The following is a 15,772-nucleotide window of genomic DNA, read 5'->3' on the forward strand; positions in this document are numbered from 1 at the left end:
GTGGAAGGAGGTGGTGAGAACAATCTGACTTCAAAAGTACAGAAATGTGAAAAAATTAGAATCAACAGTTTTACACAAAACCCGAAACTCAGTGCCTTTTTGGCACAGTAGGCAGCGCGTCAGTTTCATAATCTCGGGGTTCTGAGTTCGAGCCACAGAGAAGGCAAGTAATTTTGATTAAGAAGCGCCAGTGGCAGAGGGATTTTCAAACCTGTAGTTTTTTCATAGGACATCTCTATTCGAACAACTGATATACACCATGAGTGTAATGAGGCCGTAGCCCTTTGAGGTCTTTCTCCTTTTGCTTTAGTACCTCTACGAGACTTTTTTTTTTAATGCTTACAACGGTGCATTACATAAAGCTAAAACTGCCTGATATCATAAATCTGTCAGTTACCTGGTGACCCTCTAGAAAACTGACACAAATCTAAAGGCTTCAAAGAGTTCTGATATGGTATCTTGTTCTTCTGAACTCAGAGCCTCTGCTGGGATAAGTCTCAAGTCCCTGGGGACCTGAGGTTTGGTTCATGGTTGATTGACCAGGAATTGCAAACTTAGATGTCTACCAGAAGGTGGCAGAGTTTGAGAAAATAAATCACAGAACCCTTCGATCTGTAGCCAACCAGAAAATTAACAGATCCTGAATTCCGTTAACTTCTTTCATTATTGGATTGAGTTGCTAGGAGTTTTATAGCTGTTTTGAATTTAAGACGTTTAAGACCCATTAAAGAGGGTGTGCTGGTGCAGGCCTGTAATCTCTGCATTGAGAAGCTGAGGAAGGATTGCCACAAGTTACAGGCTGAAACCTTGTCTCAACCAAACTGATAGACAGAGCTACCTACTATCAGTTCTATTTCACTGCCACAGTTGTGGGCTATAGGAAACCAAAGGACTCTACGTCATGACATAGCTAGTCCAAGGAAATATCTACATTATGCCCTAAGAAAATTTTGTTTTCTTAGGGCATCCTAGGACCAGCTATCAATTAATTCAGTGACACTATAATGAATAAATAGACCCACCTCGCTAACCCACCATTGCATGATCAATAGCTCTCCATGATCTTTTGATAGAATAAGGAAGTCTGCCTTCTGACCAATACCTCTGCTGTGTACAAAACCAAATCTTTGTTCAACGTCAACAAGTCACAGCCGTTTAGTGCACTTTTATAAAACACGACACAGAAACATCTCTTAAGAATGTAACGGCTGTTCTCAGGCACACAACCATCAAAAGCATAAGACCTCAATCTCCAGTATTCCATGACAGGACAGACTCCTAATGAGTAGTCACCAGCCACTAATAAACACAGCTAGCCTAGATAATCTCACTCACGCTTTAAAAAAAGAAAAAGAAAAAGAAAAAGAAAAAGAAAAAGAAGCCTTTGGATTTTTAATTTCTCTCTGAGCCCTAATCTCTCCCTCAATGACACATTTCAGGAGGGAGACTCCAGTTTGTATTTGTGCCTGTTCCCTGGGGACCCCCTGGAGAAGCTTCATCTAAAACGTGACCTGCCATGCTTGTTTAGCACATGCTTCTTGCCATTCCTTGGCTCTGACAAGTATCTGCAATCTGTCTCCGTCTTCACATGGTCTTTCCCTTATGTGCTTATCCCTGAATTTAAATCTTCCTCTTTACCCTTAGAAAAGCTCCAGGCACTAGACTGTGTCCACTTTAATACAGGAAGATCATTATCAAAACTCAGAGCTTGTTCTTTCTACTAGATGAAGCAAACTCACACTTCCTGCTAGGTGAAGCAAGATTTGCTAGGGAGGTGAAGGCGTCAGGATCAGGGTCCAAGGTCACCCTGGGCTATAAGGAGCCCCGTTCCACAACAAAACAGAATAGAACAAGACAACAGCAAAAGTTGATTACTTATGCAAAGAAAGAGTTTATTTCCAAACAAAGTCTCATTAATACCAGAGACAGGGGATTAAAAACTTATCTTTGACGGGGTGGGGAGTCAAAACTTAGAATGCTAACATCATGCTTAGAATGTTAAAATAAGGGAAATCGTGCTTAAAATAAGGGACAAGCCAGGCAGTCATGGTATACAACTTTAGTTCCAACGCTAGGGTGGCAGAAGCAAGTGGATCTGAATTTGAGGCCACCCTGGTCTACAGAGTGAGTTCCAGGACAGCCAGGGCTACACAGAGAAACCTGTCTAAAAAAAAAAAAAAGGTATGTGGAGGTGGAGAGGGAGGCACTGAACTTTTGCACAAACAATTACTTTAAAGATTAGAACAATTACCTTACCACATACTGAACTTAATTAACCACTTATTTATGGGTCAGGTGTCCATTTCAAATCTCTTATGTGCATTTATCCTTCCACTCCAGTAAACTCTACTTGGTGAACTAGCAACTCCTGCCCATTAAGCTAAAGTAATTTGTCAGCTGAGGTTGAAAATGGAGACGGTTGCCTACTTCAACAGGGTCCCCAACAAAATGGCCAGAGGTGAGATCCAGTCACAGCTAAGGGCAATTTCTTGCTAGTTTACATTTGCTACTTATGGTACTTACCATGATATACTGTTAATACCACGACAGCTTCCACTGGGTAAAAAAATTAAAAACAAGGCCAGTGAGGTGGCTCAAAGGGTATAGGCACCAGTCTGTATAACATCAGTCTGAGCCTGATGACATAGTTGTCCCTAGAATTCACATGGTGAGAGAATTGACTGCCACAAGTTGTCCTCTGACCTCCATATGCCCACATGCATGCACACACATGCACACACACACAATAAATGTATAAAAACATTAAGAACACTTGTCAGTGATTTTATTTGACAGGATACTCTCTAAGTACCTGCCCCACCTCATACATAGTCTATATTCCTTCTTTAGTTCATCCCTCTGCCCCAGACTTCATCCGTAGCAGGCACTCGTATAGGTTCACATTTGTGTATATGCCACTCCTCCACTGGCATGTAAGATTCCCCAGAGTTTTCAGTTAGCTCTGTTCACAGGTATTTTTTCCTCTTTGGAAACATGACTACCACATAAAAGACAAACAGCTAATGTTGGTTGAGTTAGTGGATGAGACATAAACATTTTATAAAGCACTCAGTAGACTGAGCTGGCTTAGATGTTTGTCACAGTTTTCCAAGCTGCTCTTTGCGCCCTGCTTCACTATCCTTTGCTCTAGGCACACTTGAGTCTAGGAAATTTTAACTTCCAATCATCTGTAATGCTTTCTGATTATTTCCTTGAAGGGTAACTGAGGTGTTCTTCCTGGTGTCCTCTTCACAAAATCAAAGGCAGAGCTGGCCAGGTAACTCGGTGGTCAAGTGCCTGCCTAGCATGTGGAAGCCCGGAGTTTCCTCACCTACAACATAACAAGGGAGGGGATGGTTGGATAGTGCGCCCAGCCTCTCCCTCCAAACGTTCTAGTTTTCCTTTACAGTGGCTGATTGCGCTGGAGATGTTTAGGATCTGGATTAGGATTTAGGATTTGGGCCCTAAAGCTTAGTACAGTTTAATGTACATTTATGAAAAAGTGGTTGAGGTCCTGTCAGTGCATTACTCTGGCCGAGTCTTAAATCCTGATTATCTCTATAAAAACTGTGTTGTTTTAAAAAGTATGAGGACCATGCCAGGTTATGTAAATATAGTAACTTTATAACAATTGCATTTCTACTGGTAAGATGATGAAAACAGAAGGCCCCACTGGGAGTCGAACCCAGGATCTCCTGTTTACGAGACAGGCGCTTTAACCAGCTAAGCCATGGAGCCACATGGTGATAGGTGGGGAAGACAGATGAATCTATCCCACTTTCCTTCTGTTCGGTGGGGGTAAAATTAGTGTGTATTGTTTAGTGATTCTCGGTTTGTTGTTGTTGTTGTTGTTGTTGTTGTTGTTGTTGTTGTTGTTGTTGTTGTTTTTAAGAGAAGAAGTGGTTGAAAAAAGATGCTGCGTTTTTTCTGATCAGACTGAAGACATCACACACGACCGGAGTGAGGATCAGATATTTTTCCTTTCATCGCAAAGACAGGCATATCAGGGGGAAAAGTACGGCTATGACCATCCATGGCAAAGTAAGTAAATGTATAGGTGCGGCGCGTGGGTGAGCTCCTGTGTGCTCCTCCTTGGCTAAGGACTTGCATAAAAAGTAAACCACACGGTCCCCAGCTCCGAAAAAAAGAACCAAAAAAAAAAAAAAGTAAACCACTATTTGTAGTGCGCTTGCTTGCCAGATTTGCTGGCTACTGGGCAGGCGTAAAGGCGATCTTCAGTTACCGATGTCTGCAGGGTTATAAGCTCTTTGAACCTCTTCAGATTGATTCCAAGAACCATGAAGACGTGCTCACTTGGATAATCTAGAGAGGGGTTATGGGAGGTTGGAGCCTGCACCCTGGACACTGGAGGGTTGTGCTTCAGCGGGAAAGCTGGCGGTGCTGGGAAGGCTGGAGAGGGATTTGGAATAGAGAAGGGGCTCTAGCAACCTGTTAGGCTACAGAGGTAGGGTAGGCAAAACCCATCTTCTTAGGCTGGGGAGGCTGGGGAGTGTGGCAGCAGAAGGCTGGTGTGAGGGGTGGGGAGACCTTTGTCTTCTAGCTGAGGTGGTGTACACATGCACTGCCAACACCCGGAAGGCTGAGGCAGAAGGATTGCCTTGAGTCTAAAGCCAGCCTTGTTTACATAGCTGTTTTAAAAATAAACCCTAGAACAGAATGCCTTGCAATTTCCAGGGATTAAGTGAGTTTATTGTCCCAGAATCTGGTTCTGAGTAAGGACCCTCATTAACGATTCTGTCACCACACTCTTAGTGATGCTAACTTCCCATTGTTTGGGGGGTAATCGGCTTATCTAATTACACAATAGGTTGTGGGGACTTTTGGCTTAAGGGAATTTCTCCAGCAACAATACTTATTGTGATGACAACTAAGAGATAATATTAATATTCAGAGTACTGCAACATGCTGGAGTGCCTAAGACACACCTAGCCAGTTTGCCCCTTTCTAGAAGGCTTTCTGTATAATTTTTCTTGAGAACTAAGATCAGTCATAAGAATTGGGTGAGGAGAGAAATGGGGGGGTTGTTCCCTTTATAAAGGCTTTTTCCAATATTACAATTGTTGTTGTCCTTTGGCCCCACACCCCAAACCTACATTCACATCTCAGAGCAAGGAAACTTGTTTCTTCTTCCCCTGGCTTTGGCTATCTTATGATTTGGATTTGACATGTCCATACAGACTTGCCTATTTGAACACTTGATCCCCAGCTGGTGTCGGTTCTGGGGGAGGTTGTGGTACCTTCAGGATATAGGTCACATCAGACAGGCCTATGGATTACAGTCTGTCCTGCTGAGCTCTCTGAAGTTACTTCATCCTTTTGCTGCCAGGGAAATACTACTAAGCTGTCAGAAAGACGATCAATTATGAACCAAAGAAAATCTCTTCCTCCCTTAAGTTGATTTTGTATATTTGGCCACATTGGCAAGAAAAACAGCTAAGGTAGGTTCCTCAGGATGGTGTTTATTTTCTCCCACTTGCTAGAAGAGTTTCAGGAAACCCCCAAGCCCTAGGAGTCAAGTGTCTCAAATTCCTAGGCCAGGGTGTTGTAATATTAGCTGCTGCAAGAACCAAGGGGTTTGACTACCCATGACTCAAAAGCTGTGACTCACACTATGGGACCTCAGTATTCAAGGCTTGGGAGCTGTAGCTCATACTGACTGCTACCACCAGCTCCAGATAAAAGCCAAAGATTACAATTGCTCCCACATGCCGACTGCCATCAAGCCAATCACAGAGTAATAAGCCCCCACCCTAAACACCTAGAACAGGAGTCTCTATTCTGTTAAATTCACAGTCATAATCCTGTAGTCCTCTGTCCTTGTAGCTATGATAAGCCCTAGAGCCTGTCACTAGAACTGCCCCTGTGACACTCAAGGACCAGAACTACAGACACAAGAAGAGCTACTTCTACTAAACACTCTGTCAAAGGACCAGCTGACTGTTAACACTCTGTCAAAGGACCAGCTGACTGCTAACACTCTGTCAAAGGACCAGCAGCAGTACTTCCCATAGGACTGTGGCACCTCTGATGAAGAGCAGGTTTTGTTGCTTTTTGACATGTTGCCCTATGGTTATGTGTTTTCAGATTTGAACAATAAGGATGAGTTAATTTGAGAGAGAGAGAGAGAGAGAGAGAGAGAGAGAGAGAGAGAGAGAGAGAGAGAACTGGGTATCACTGCAATACCTGTAATCCAAGCTACTTGAAATGCTGAGAATGGAGCATTGGAAACTCAATGTCAGCCTGGGCTATACATCAGTCTGTGTTTTAGATCTGAGCAGCAATGTGTCTACTGTACAACCTGCTAAAAGCAGTACCAAGGAAAATTCTCGGACACTTCTGAGAAAACCAGAATGTTGAAGAGAGGTCCAGAAAGCACATATGTACTGAAAAATATCACTCAGAGTCCAGCTGCTGTGAGTTCTTTTGTTTATTAGATTATTATTATTATTATAATCACCATCATCATCATCATCATTAGAGACAGTGATAACAGGGATGAATTTAAAGTTGAGAAGACTCTAGGTGAGAGCAAACCACATCATTTGATGCACTAACAGAAAGGCACTCAGGAAGGCTCTGGTAGGGTCTGAGCCAGAGGGACCTTGGGACCAACTGTGGTAGAAATACCCCTTCCTCCATGTGAGGTGAGGTTTCTGCTCTTGGCCTTCAGAATTCCCTAAGATAACTATGGGTCAGTGTTGTACTAAGGAGCTAAACAGAAGGAGAGCTTGACAAAGCATGCCCAGCTTGGGAGGAGAAGATACTGGGACCCAGAGGATCTGGCCACCCGTTCCCACTTCTTTTAACCCACCAGTGCTGTGAATGATAGATTAGGGTCTTGGTAGATCACTTTTTAGATATATGGAATTGTCTGGATCATCATTGCCAAAATATGACTTTCTTTTGGACTAGATTAGGGAAACTAGATATATGAGAGTCAGATATCTGGGTGGATAATTGTTTTTTTTTAACTTAATTTCCAATGCATGCATATGCCTACCACAAATAAACTTCTGTTTGTACACACATTAGTAAGGACACAAGTAGTGTTGCAGGCTTTGATCATATGGAGGCTGGTGAAGGGGTGGAGCAAAGGCACTATTTGTAAAACATCCTACTGGGTACGGGTTTGGTTTAGGTACTCCATGATGTCTGACTGGACAACTCTGACAGGAGTCTGGTGGAACCAGCGCATGACAGGGGCTCCATCCGGTCCCACCAGGAACTTCTCAAAGTTCCAGCGAATGTCATGGACCTTCATGGGATCCCAGAAGAGATGTTCTGGAGAGCCAAGAAGTTCAGAGGTGGGAGGGCAGGAGCTCTGGAGCAGAGATATGAAAAATGGAAAGATCATCTCATTTCTGCTTCAGTCTTGTATGTTGTTCAGTCTCCTCTGCCCACCATCTTAACATTTTAAACTCCTTCATGTGCTTGTGGTCCGTCACAGACATGTCAGTGTATTGCCACTAGCACTTCAAGGACATTCTAGCCAGGTTAGAAGGTGACCATGAAAAGCACCCTGCTTTCCTGCCTCTCCTCTAGTCTCTTGCTTTCAGTAAAAGAATAACTTCAGTTATTAAAGGTATGGTGGCTCACACCTTTAATCCCAGCACTTGGGAGGCAGAGGCAGGTGGTTCTTCAAATTAAAGGTCAGCCATTGGGAAAAAAATTATATTTCCTGAGTGCTGAGATTCAGGCAAGAGCCACCACACGGGATAGGACTTTTGAATATTACACAGCTCTGTATGGATAATATCAGTTTTGTTTGTTTTGAGATAGGGCCTTGTTACATAGCTGTGACTCACAGCCATCCCCCTGCTTCTGCACCCCAAGTACTGGCATTCTAGATATGAGCCACCATGTTTTGGCATTTTCTGTGCTACAAAAAACTGCTCATGTGGTATGGCCTAGCCACAACTTATTATTTAAGTAAGTGATTCTTTTATATTTGGTAAGTTGATCTTTTATTTCAATTCACCGTGGACAAGTGAAGATATCCACAGGGACAGCTTTATTCTACAGACTGTTTTCTTGGGACAAGTGACTAAGTGATCCTGCTGGGTCAGCGCCATCTTTCCTGGTGATTGTGGTTGGACTACTCTGTGATTCTTATCCTTTGACAGTCTCTCTTATCCTTGTCTATGTCATCTCCTGACCTTATAATAGATCCTTCGGGCAAGAGACTAACCTATTAATAAGTGTTAACTTGTATTTCACGGTTCCTTGAATAAAGTAGGGATTTGATAAATGATTATCATATACACAAGCCATTAGCATTCAACAGAGAAGGTTAGTCTGTGCCAGAGCTACCACGTATGTTTCCTCTGCTTGAAACTAATGCCTCATTTCCATGAACTTATTCCCTTTTATGAATCCTAGCTCATCCTCAATACCAGCCCCATTGGTTCCAGAGAATTCTGCCTGGCCATGCTTGGTCACTTACCTTTAGGAAAGAAAAAACCTTTTGTTCATTGTCTCCGTTCACATCCCCCTTCTCAAAGAGCTGGAAATTGGGAACAAAGCCACCGCCTGGGCGAACATATCTGCAGTGAAACAAGGTGTTCTCAAGAGAATTCAAATTAAGTCGAGGAGGAATAGGATATGGTAGCAATGGTCCTCACAGAGGGACAGAAAGGACTGCAGAAAGAGTGAAAATGAAGAGAAGTCTCTGGGCTCAAGATCCCAAGTGGGCAGCTTTATGGACTTGAAGAATCCCAAGACATTAGGGAGAGGATATTTTGACTTCAGATTTCCAGGTACTTCACCATTTGCTATATTTTCTTCTTTCCCCTGAATGTCTTTTCCTTAGATCTTCCCTATTCTTGCCCTCAAAGAAGCCAAATGTGGCAAGAATACCTGGAAGTTTCTGGCAGGGCTAGGTGGAATTCAAGGCGTCATGGTAACATTCTTCAGCCTATTGTTCTACCACATTCCCTAGAAGATTCCAGAATGGGAAGGTATCTAGGCAGATGAAGAAGGAGCATCTCTGGGGCCCGCACAGCACTCACTTGAGTCCAAGGAGGATCTCTGAGTTCTTTCCAGGTTCTTGTTTTCCAAACTGGTTGCATGGAAAGCCCAAAACACTGACATTGAATGGTCTCAGCTCCTCCTGCAATGTGTTCAGTTCTGTAAGTAGAGGATGAACAGCATGACAGACTCCCTACTCAGGATTCAAGATGTGAAGGATCCACTGTGTTGCCCCTCTTGTCATGTGAATACACTGAGGACTAGGAAAAGCTGCAGACAGTAAGTAGGCAGAGTCAGTCATTACAACGAAGGTCTCTGGGGACTCATCACAATGGCTACTTGTTTTGTAGCACAGGATTTCCCAAGTAATTGCTCTTCACCTTGCACACAGAGTTTAGTTAAAGGAAACAGACACAGACTAACTAGACTTATGAAAAGTAAGAAAGAAAAAGGCAAACAAAATGAATGTACTCCTCCTGCCCCCACATCAAGTCTCACAATGGCACCTCTGACACTCCCAGAAGACTCTGCTGTTGCATATTAGAAATGATAGAAACAGAAAATCATATGGGCTGCATATGGTGGTGCTTAGCTATAATCCTAGCAAGTGGAAGACAGAGGCAGGGGCATGGTCATAAGTTGTAGGTCTGCCTGATCCATATAAGTAAGTTTTAGACCAATTAAGTCTATATGGTGAGACAGCTTCTCACAAAAAAACAAACAAACAAACAAACAAAGCCCGAAGCCTGGTTGCATAGCATTCTCCACCCCGAGGTCTCACATTTTCTACTGTTCCGCATAAGATCAAGAGCCTCTTCACTGTGTGCTCACCCCAGCCATTCTTCTGTCTTCAGTTATTTTGTTTGGAGTTACGCCTCAGAACCAGACATGAGCCCATTCAGTCTCAGCTCTACTAGCTGGTGTCTGCACTAAGAACCTCTTCCCAGATAGAGAGTACCTTCAAGTTTCAATATATTTCCTGTATATTTTATATAAAAATATATATTTAATAAATGTTATATGAGGCTTATCTTTGAGACAGTATGTCATGTATGACTAGGATGGCTTCCAACTCACTGTGTAGCCAAGGATGACCTTGAACTTCTGACCCTCTTAGCTTCCACCTTCCCAGTGCTGGGATTAGAGATCTGCATCACCCTATTATCCTGAGATGACCACCAGACCAGCACTGCACTGTACAAGCCGTGTGTGTGTGTGTGTGTGTGTGTGTGTGTGTATTTGGAGGTTTGGAGGGGTAATATAACTATGGCTAAGTCAAGCATCTTACTCTAAACTAGAACTTCAAAATGCCAAAATTTGATGACACATGTGTCCTAGATGAGACATTGCATTATTCAAATTTAAATAATATTAGAAAGGAGAAATTCCTGAAATTTTTAATTACTATAGTTCCATTAAAACAAACTGATAGAGCGTAATAACTTTCACAGACGTAATCCCAGCATTTGAGAGGCAGAGGCAGAAGGCTCATGACTTTGAAAGTGAGATCTGTTTCTGAACAGGGCCTGCTATTTTTCATTAGTCAAATATGTAACAATGTTAATATGTAGATTTTGTAAAAACTTGTTCCTGCATTACTTTGGTCCATTTGTCTGTGGCATTTGAGTCAATAAACTTTTGAAGTTATCTTGGACATTCCTAAAACAGCAAAGTTTTTAGCACATCAAAAATTTTTCATGTAGAAATTTATATGACCTTATTTGGTTCAACAATAATATAAAATCTTCTATGATGGACACAGTAGAGAGATAGGACATTCTCCCATATTTATCACTAGCTTCTAATAGCCTTCTCGCTAGTTATGGCTGCTTGAATAAACACTTCATTCTCTTCTTCTCTGTCCTTTGGGGTCACCTCCTGAAATAAAAGCTCTGTCTTCTTTCCTGTTGCTGGTGGTGGCAGTGGTAGTGGCAGTGGAAGTTTTGGGGGTAGGGGGGCTGTGTGTGTGACTGTATATATGAGTGTATACACATGCACATGTGTACATGTGTGTGTGTGTGTGTGTGTGTGTGCGAGTGTGTGTGTGGTACATGTGTGGAGACTGAAGGTAGATGTCAATGTTTTCCTCTATTGATTCCCACCTTATATTTTATATTTAGTATTTTAGCCTTTTTTGTAAAAAAGAATTGTTTCTTTTATGTATATGAGTACATTATAGCTTTCTTCAGACACACCAGAAGAGGGGATTGAACCCCATTACAGATGGTTGTGAACCACCATGTAGTTGCTGGTAATTGAACTCAAGACCTCTAGAAGAGCAGTCAATGCTCTTAACCACTGAGCCATCTCTCCGTTTTTCTACTTTATGATAGATAAGATATTTTTTGAGATCTAGTCTCTCACTGAACAAGGAGACCACTATTTTGCCTGGACTGGCTAGCCAGACAGACCCAAGAATCCAAATGTCTCCTCTCTTCTTGTCTCCAAGTTCTAGGCTTACAGGCATGTGCCTCTACCGTGTTTGGATTTTTGAAAGTTCTAGAGAACAGACTGCAGGTCTTCATATGTTTTTAGGAAGCCCTTTATGCATCAAGCCACCTCCCTAGTCTCATGGTGTTTGTTTTTGTTTTGATACAGGGTCTTAAAACATAGTCCAATGGCTGAGATCTAACTTAAGATCCTTCTGCCTCCAGCTCACAAAGGCTGAGATGACAGGTTTGTGCACAGTTGTACGATGTTGAGGACCAAACCCAGGGCTTTGTGTGTGCTAGGTAAGCACTCTACCAGCTGAGCCATATCTCCAGCCACATAACCTGTATTATAACTCCCATTTTTTTACTCTTGACTTAATGCAAACCAATCTCCACTGTAGCCCAGGAGAGGAGTAACAGGAAGGGTTTGGTGTTCTATCAACTACACAGAATATCAACATCACAGTACACTACGATTGTCAACCATGACAAATCAGACTGCTCCACAATCATGTCTGAACACACACACACACACACACACACACACACACACACACACACAAAATGACCACATATTACCCTGTTAATACAAATGACTACTGGGTTACCACTTACAGCTTCAGCCTTTCTGTTTCTTTCACCATAGAGATATGATTTCTAAAGATAACCAATTACATAATTGCCCCCTTCTTTGTTTCCTGGCAGGACAGCTCTTAATCCAGAGCAACAGCCCAGTGCCTTGAATCCTTCCCCGCACTACCTGATGCCAGTTCACATGGCTTAAGTGTTTTTTTTCCTTTTCTAAGAAGCTTCCTTGTTCTCTGTGGTAACTGAGCAGCAATGCCCACTTGTGCAACCACAGATGTGTTGTTTTTAATGGTTGCCCAAGAAATCTTGGGACAAACTTGAGAGGTCACGGATGCAGACAATTCTGGCACTAAATGTGAAGAATGGGAAGAGTTAAGCTTCCCATTCGTTCCCATCTCATAGAGTCATTGCTTGCTCGTCCCTCGGTCCCAGCAACACAGAAAACCTTCTCCAGCTGTAATAAATGGTGATGTGGCAAGCTAGTGCTGACAGAGAATTAAAATTTGAGTTTTTACCAGGGTACGTAGCTGTCAGGCCACAGAAGGACGCCACGTTGACAAAGAGGATGTGCTTTCCTGCATACTGCTGGAACTGGACATACTCCCCACCATCTAAGGTGTTGGCTCCGTACTCATAGACGGTGCCAGCCACCCCTTTGTTGCAATCCACCTGTAATAAAACACAGTTACTGTAATGGTATGACTGGACAGACAGGATCCTCAACACCTGTCAACATTCTCAAAGCACCTGAAGATTTTTCATGCAATAATCTTAAAATCCTAAGAACTGTAGAGTTTCTGTTGGATGAATTCCACACCCAAGCAGGCATCAGTGATGAATAGACCTGGGTGCCCATAGATGGTGTCCTCTCAAGCGAGCTGTAACCTCACTTTTACAATTTTAAAATTTTACAGCTGCCAATGAGTACTTTACATGTATTCTTACCCTTCACATGCCCAAAAAAAGAGGCCAAAGCTCGAAGGTCAGACTTAAGGATGTATATAAGCATCATGAGAGAATCTTAGAAATACTAGGCTCCCAGAAGACATACTGGATCAAAAGCTCTACAAGTGGGACCCAGTCACCTATGGGCTCTCTGTTTAGCTAAGGCCTGGGAATCAGTGTGCTCTGTGATGAAACCATCCCTGGCCTATTATAGAAGGAAGCTGCAATTGGCAAAAGACGCATACATAGTGTAAAGTTACAAGTGAGATTGAGGTTTTCAACACGTTTCTCTGATTTTAAATTTAAATATATATATATATATATATATCAGTTTCTCAAATCATCTGCTTTAGCCCTATTTTGCCTTCTAAGATTTATGTATGCATTTTTCACAGGTATAGTTACTGACTCCTCCTGTGGATAGTTTTGGACACCAATCCCTCCCCCTGACTCCTTGTGAAGCCACAGTGTGGTGATTGTCCAGCTCCTTGGAGCAGCACCAAAATCTGAGGAGAAGCCTTTATACTGAGCCGAGCACCGTCTTCACTTCCCATATTCCCTCTCCCCCACCCTCACTCCCTGAATTCACTCTTTGTGTCTTAGTAGTTACTAAAGAAAAGGTCCTCTTTCCCTAAGCCCCAAGTCCTTAGAACCCAGTCCAGTGCCCACTTCTCTACTCATTCCTTCCAGGTTTGGTTCACTTGGTTTGAGAATAATCAGCCTTCCTCCCAACTCACTGGCTATTTACCTGTTTCCTAGGAGCCATGGGGCTGTTCAAAGATACAGATCAGCATGGGATAGGGCAGGTTCTAGGTTGTCAGACAGCCATCAATGGGGACTAACAAAAGCAGATGGGGACTTTTACAAAGATCTACTAGGAGCAGAGAAGCAGATAAGGTGCATGGAAAACACAATAAAGCACAATGCATAGAGGTAGGAGAGCTGCCACCGCAGAGGGCATCAGAGGCAGAAGTGTGCAAAGGAAGGCTGTTAGGCAGCTCTCTCCCTTCAAGAACAGGACAGACCCCTGAATCTCACAATAGACAAGTTACTTATCAGGTGTTTGAAATCAGTTTAGGTCCACTGGTGGGGGGGAGAAGGGGAGCCGTGGGGGGGGGAGGGGAGCAGTGTGTGTGTGTGGGGGGGGTGTGTGTGTATGTGTGTGTGTGTGTGTGGTGTATGTGTGTGTGTGTGTGTGTGGTGTGTGTGTGTGTGTGTGGTGTGCACTTACCTTTGATTTTTGAGGATCCAGTGTCTCCTGAGCCAATACAGCCATAAACAATGAGAAAAGACAGGGACCCCAGAACTGCTGGGTCATGGTTGTACAAAGAAGACTGGATGAGTCTCAGACCTCAGGAACTGTGATCCCTTTTGATCCCCAGCAGGTACCAGTTTGAAGATGCACAGCCAATCACAGTGCTGCTCTCACTCCCCACCTCTCTCCTTTCTCTTCTCCTCATTCTTGCTCTCCTGATACAGGAGACAGGTGGGTAGGCACATGATCTGACAGGTGAAGGTGACGTGAAGGTGGATACCTTTCCTGTCTGCAACCTGAGATGCTGTGCCTCCCTCTCCCAGTGACTGGAGTAACTCAAGCCACTCAATTACAACCTATTTTTCCACAAAATATTCATGAGATTTGCATGGAAACTAAAGTTTCAAAAAGCATTGGCCCAGGTTGTCAACATTTTGCCCGGTCAGGAGACACAGGTTCTCGAAGTCTGAGAAACTCTCTTCTCCCTGAGGGACCTCTACTCAGGTAAAGGCAAATCCTTGCCTATGCCCCAGAAAAGAAATTCATGACCAGACAGAACAAAGCAGTTTGTGAGTTCATCAGGTATTTAGACAAAGAGACCCATAGGAAGAAGCAGTGCACAAGCCCAAGGCACAGCCGTGCGTGCTGCTATACTCTTCCAGGCCAATTTTCAAAGCTCCTAATTTAGGTAAGGTTTAAAAGTTTAAAAATGCATGTTCTGGTTTAGCTTGTAAAGATTTAAATGCTAATCTTGAATTCTGTGTATGTTGTGTGGGTATGCATGTGGAAGTCACAAGGCAATTCTGTGGGACTGGCTGGTTCTCTTCTTCTACCTTCCATGGGCTCCAGAGATTAAACACAGGTCAACAGGCTTGTAAGGCTAAATAACCAGTATGAATGGAGTTTTCTTGCTACCCATGGTTGGACATTTTAAGGCAAGATTTCATGTCTAGAAGAAGCCCCAAGGCTGTCTTCTAATTGATTATGCAGCTGATGATGCATACCTGCTCTTCATGTCTGGGTTTATAGAGATGTTTGCCATATATCTGCTGTTCTGTGACACTGAGTATTAAACTTAGGGCTTCCTGTATACTGAGAGAGTGTCTACAAACAGCATTATACCCTCCCAGCCTTGATGTTTTAGACTTTCTATTGCTGTAAACAAAGCGACTTGGGGAGGAAAGACTTTATTCGGCTTATATTCTCACATCACTGTTCACTGAACGAAGTCCGAAGATAAACTCAAACAGCATAGGAACCTGGAGGCAGGAGCTGATGCAGAAGCCATGGGGGGCTTCTCAGCTTGCTTCTGATACCCCTTGCTCAGACTGCTTTCTTACAGAATTCAGGACAAGCTGCCAAGAGATGCACCACACACAATGGGCTGGGTCCTCCACCACCAACCGTTAATTAAGAAATACAATCTTACGAAGGTTCCCTCCTCTCTGATGACTCCAGCCTGTGTCAAGTTGGCATAAAACTAGCCAGCACACCATGTACTTCTCTTTCTTTCTTTCCTTCTTTCTTTCTTTCTTTCTTTCTTTCTTTTTTCCTTCTTTCTCCC

At 43.1% G+C, this 15,772-nt stretch overlaps 1 protein-coding gene and 1 non-coding gene across 2 annotated transcripts; both read right to left on the reverse strand.

Moving 5' to 3' along the window:
- Positions 1 to 3,664: 3,664 nt before the first annotated feature.
- Positions 3,665 to 3,738, reverse strand: Trnat-cgu3 (transfer RNA threonine (anticodon CGU) 3). The gene has a single exon. It is a non-coding gene; the product is annotated as a tRNA-Thr (tRNA).
- Positions 3,739 to 6,696: 2,958 nt separating this feature from the next.
- Positions 6,697 to 14,316, reverse strand: Gpx6 (glutathione peroxidase 6). Its single transcript, NM_147165.2, has 5 exons — positions 14,185 to 14,316; positions 12,524 to 12,677; positions 9,030 to 9,147; positions 8,465 to 8,564; positions 6,697 to 7,342 (listed from the first exon to the last, which is right to left on the reverse strand). Exons 1-5 carry the CDS (start codon positions 14,269 to 14,271, stop codon positions 7,136 to 7,138), a joined length of 666 nt encoding a protein of 221 aa, NP_671694.1. The 5' UTR covers positions 14,272 to 14,316; the 3' UTR covers positions 6,697 to 7,135.
- Positions 14,317 to 15,772: the final 1,456 nt, after the last annotated feature.

The sequence above is a fragment of the Rattus norvegicus genome, chromosome 17, assembly GCF_036323735.1.
Source record: "Rattus norvegicus strain BN/NHsdMcwi chromosome 17, GRCr8, whole genome shotgun sequence".
NCBI classification, from domain to species: Eukaryota; Metazoa; Chordata; class Mammalia; order Rodentia; family Muridae; genus Rattus; species Rattus norvegicus.

Excerpts from the sequence above, each read along its gene's own strand:
- Gpx6 (NM_147165.2), bottom strand. The coding sequence starts at position 14,271 with ATGACCCAGCAGTTCTGGGGTCCCTGTCTTTTCTCATTGTTTATGGCT. Across the intron at positions 12,678-14,184 it reads TGGATCCTCAAAAATCAAAG|GTGGATTGCAACAAAGGGGT; the intron begins GTAAGTGCACAC and ends GTTTTATTACAG. Across the intron at positions 9,148-12,523 it reads CCTGACAGCTACGTACCCTG|AACTGAACACATTGCAGGAG; the intron begins GTAAAAACTCAA and ends CTCTACTTACAG.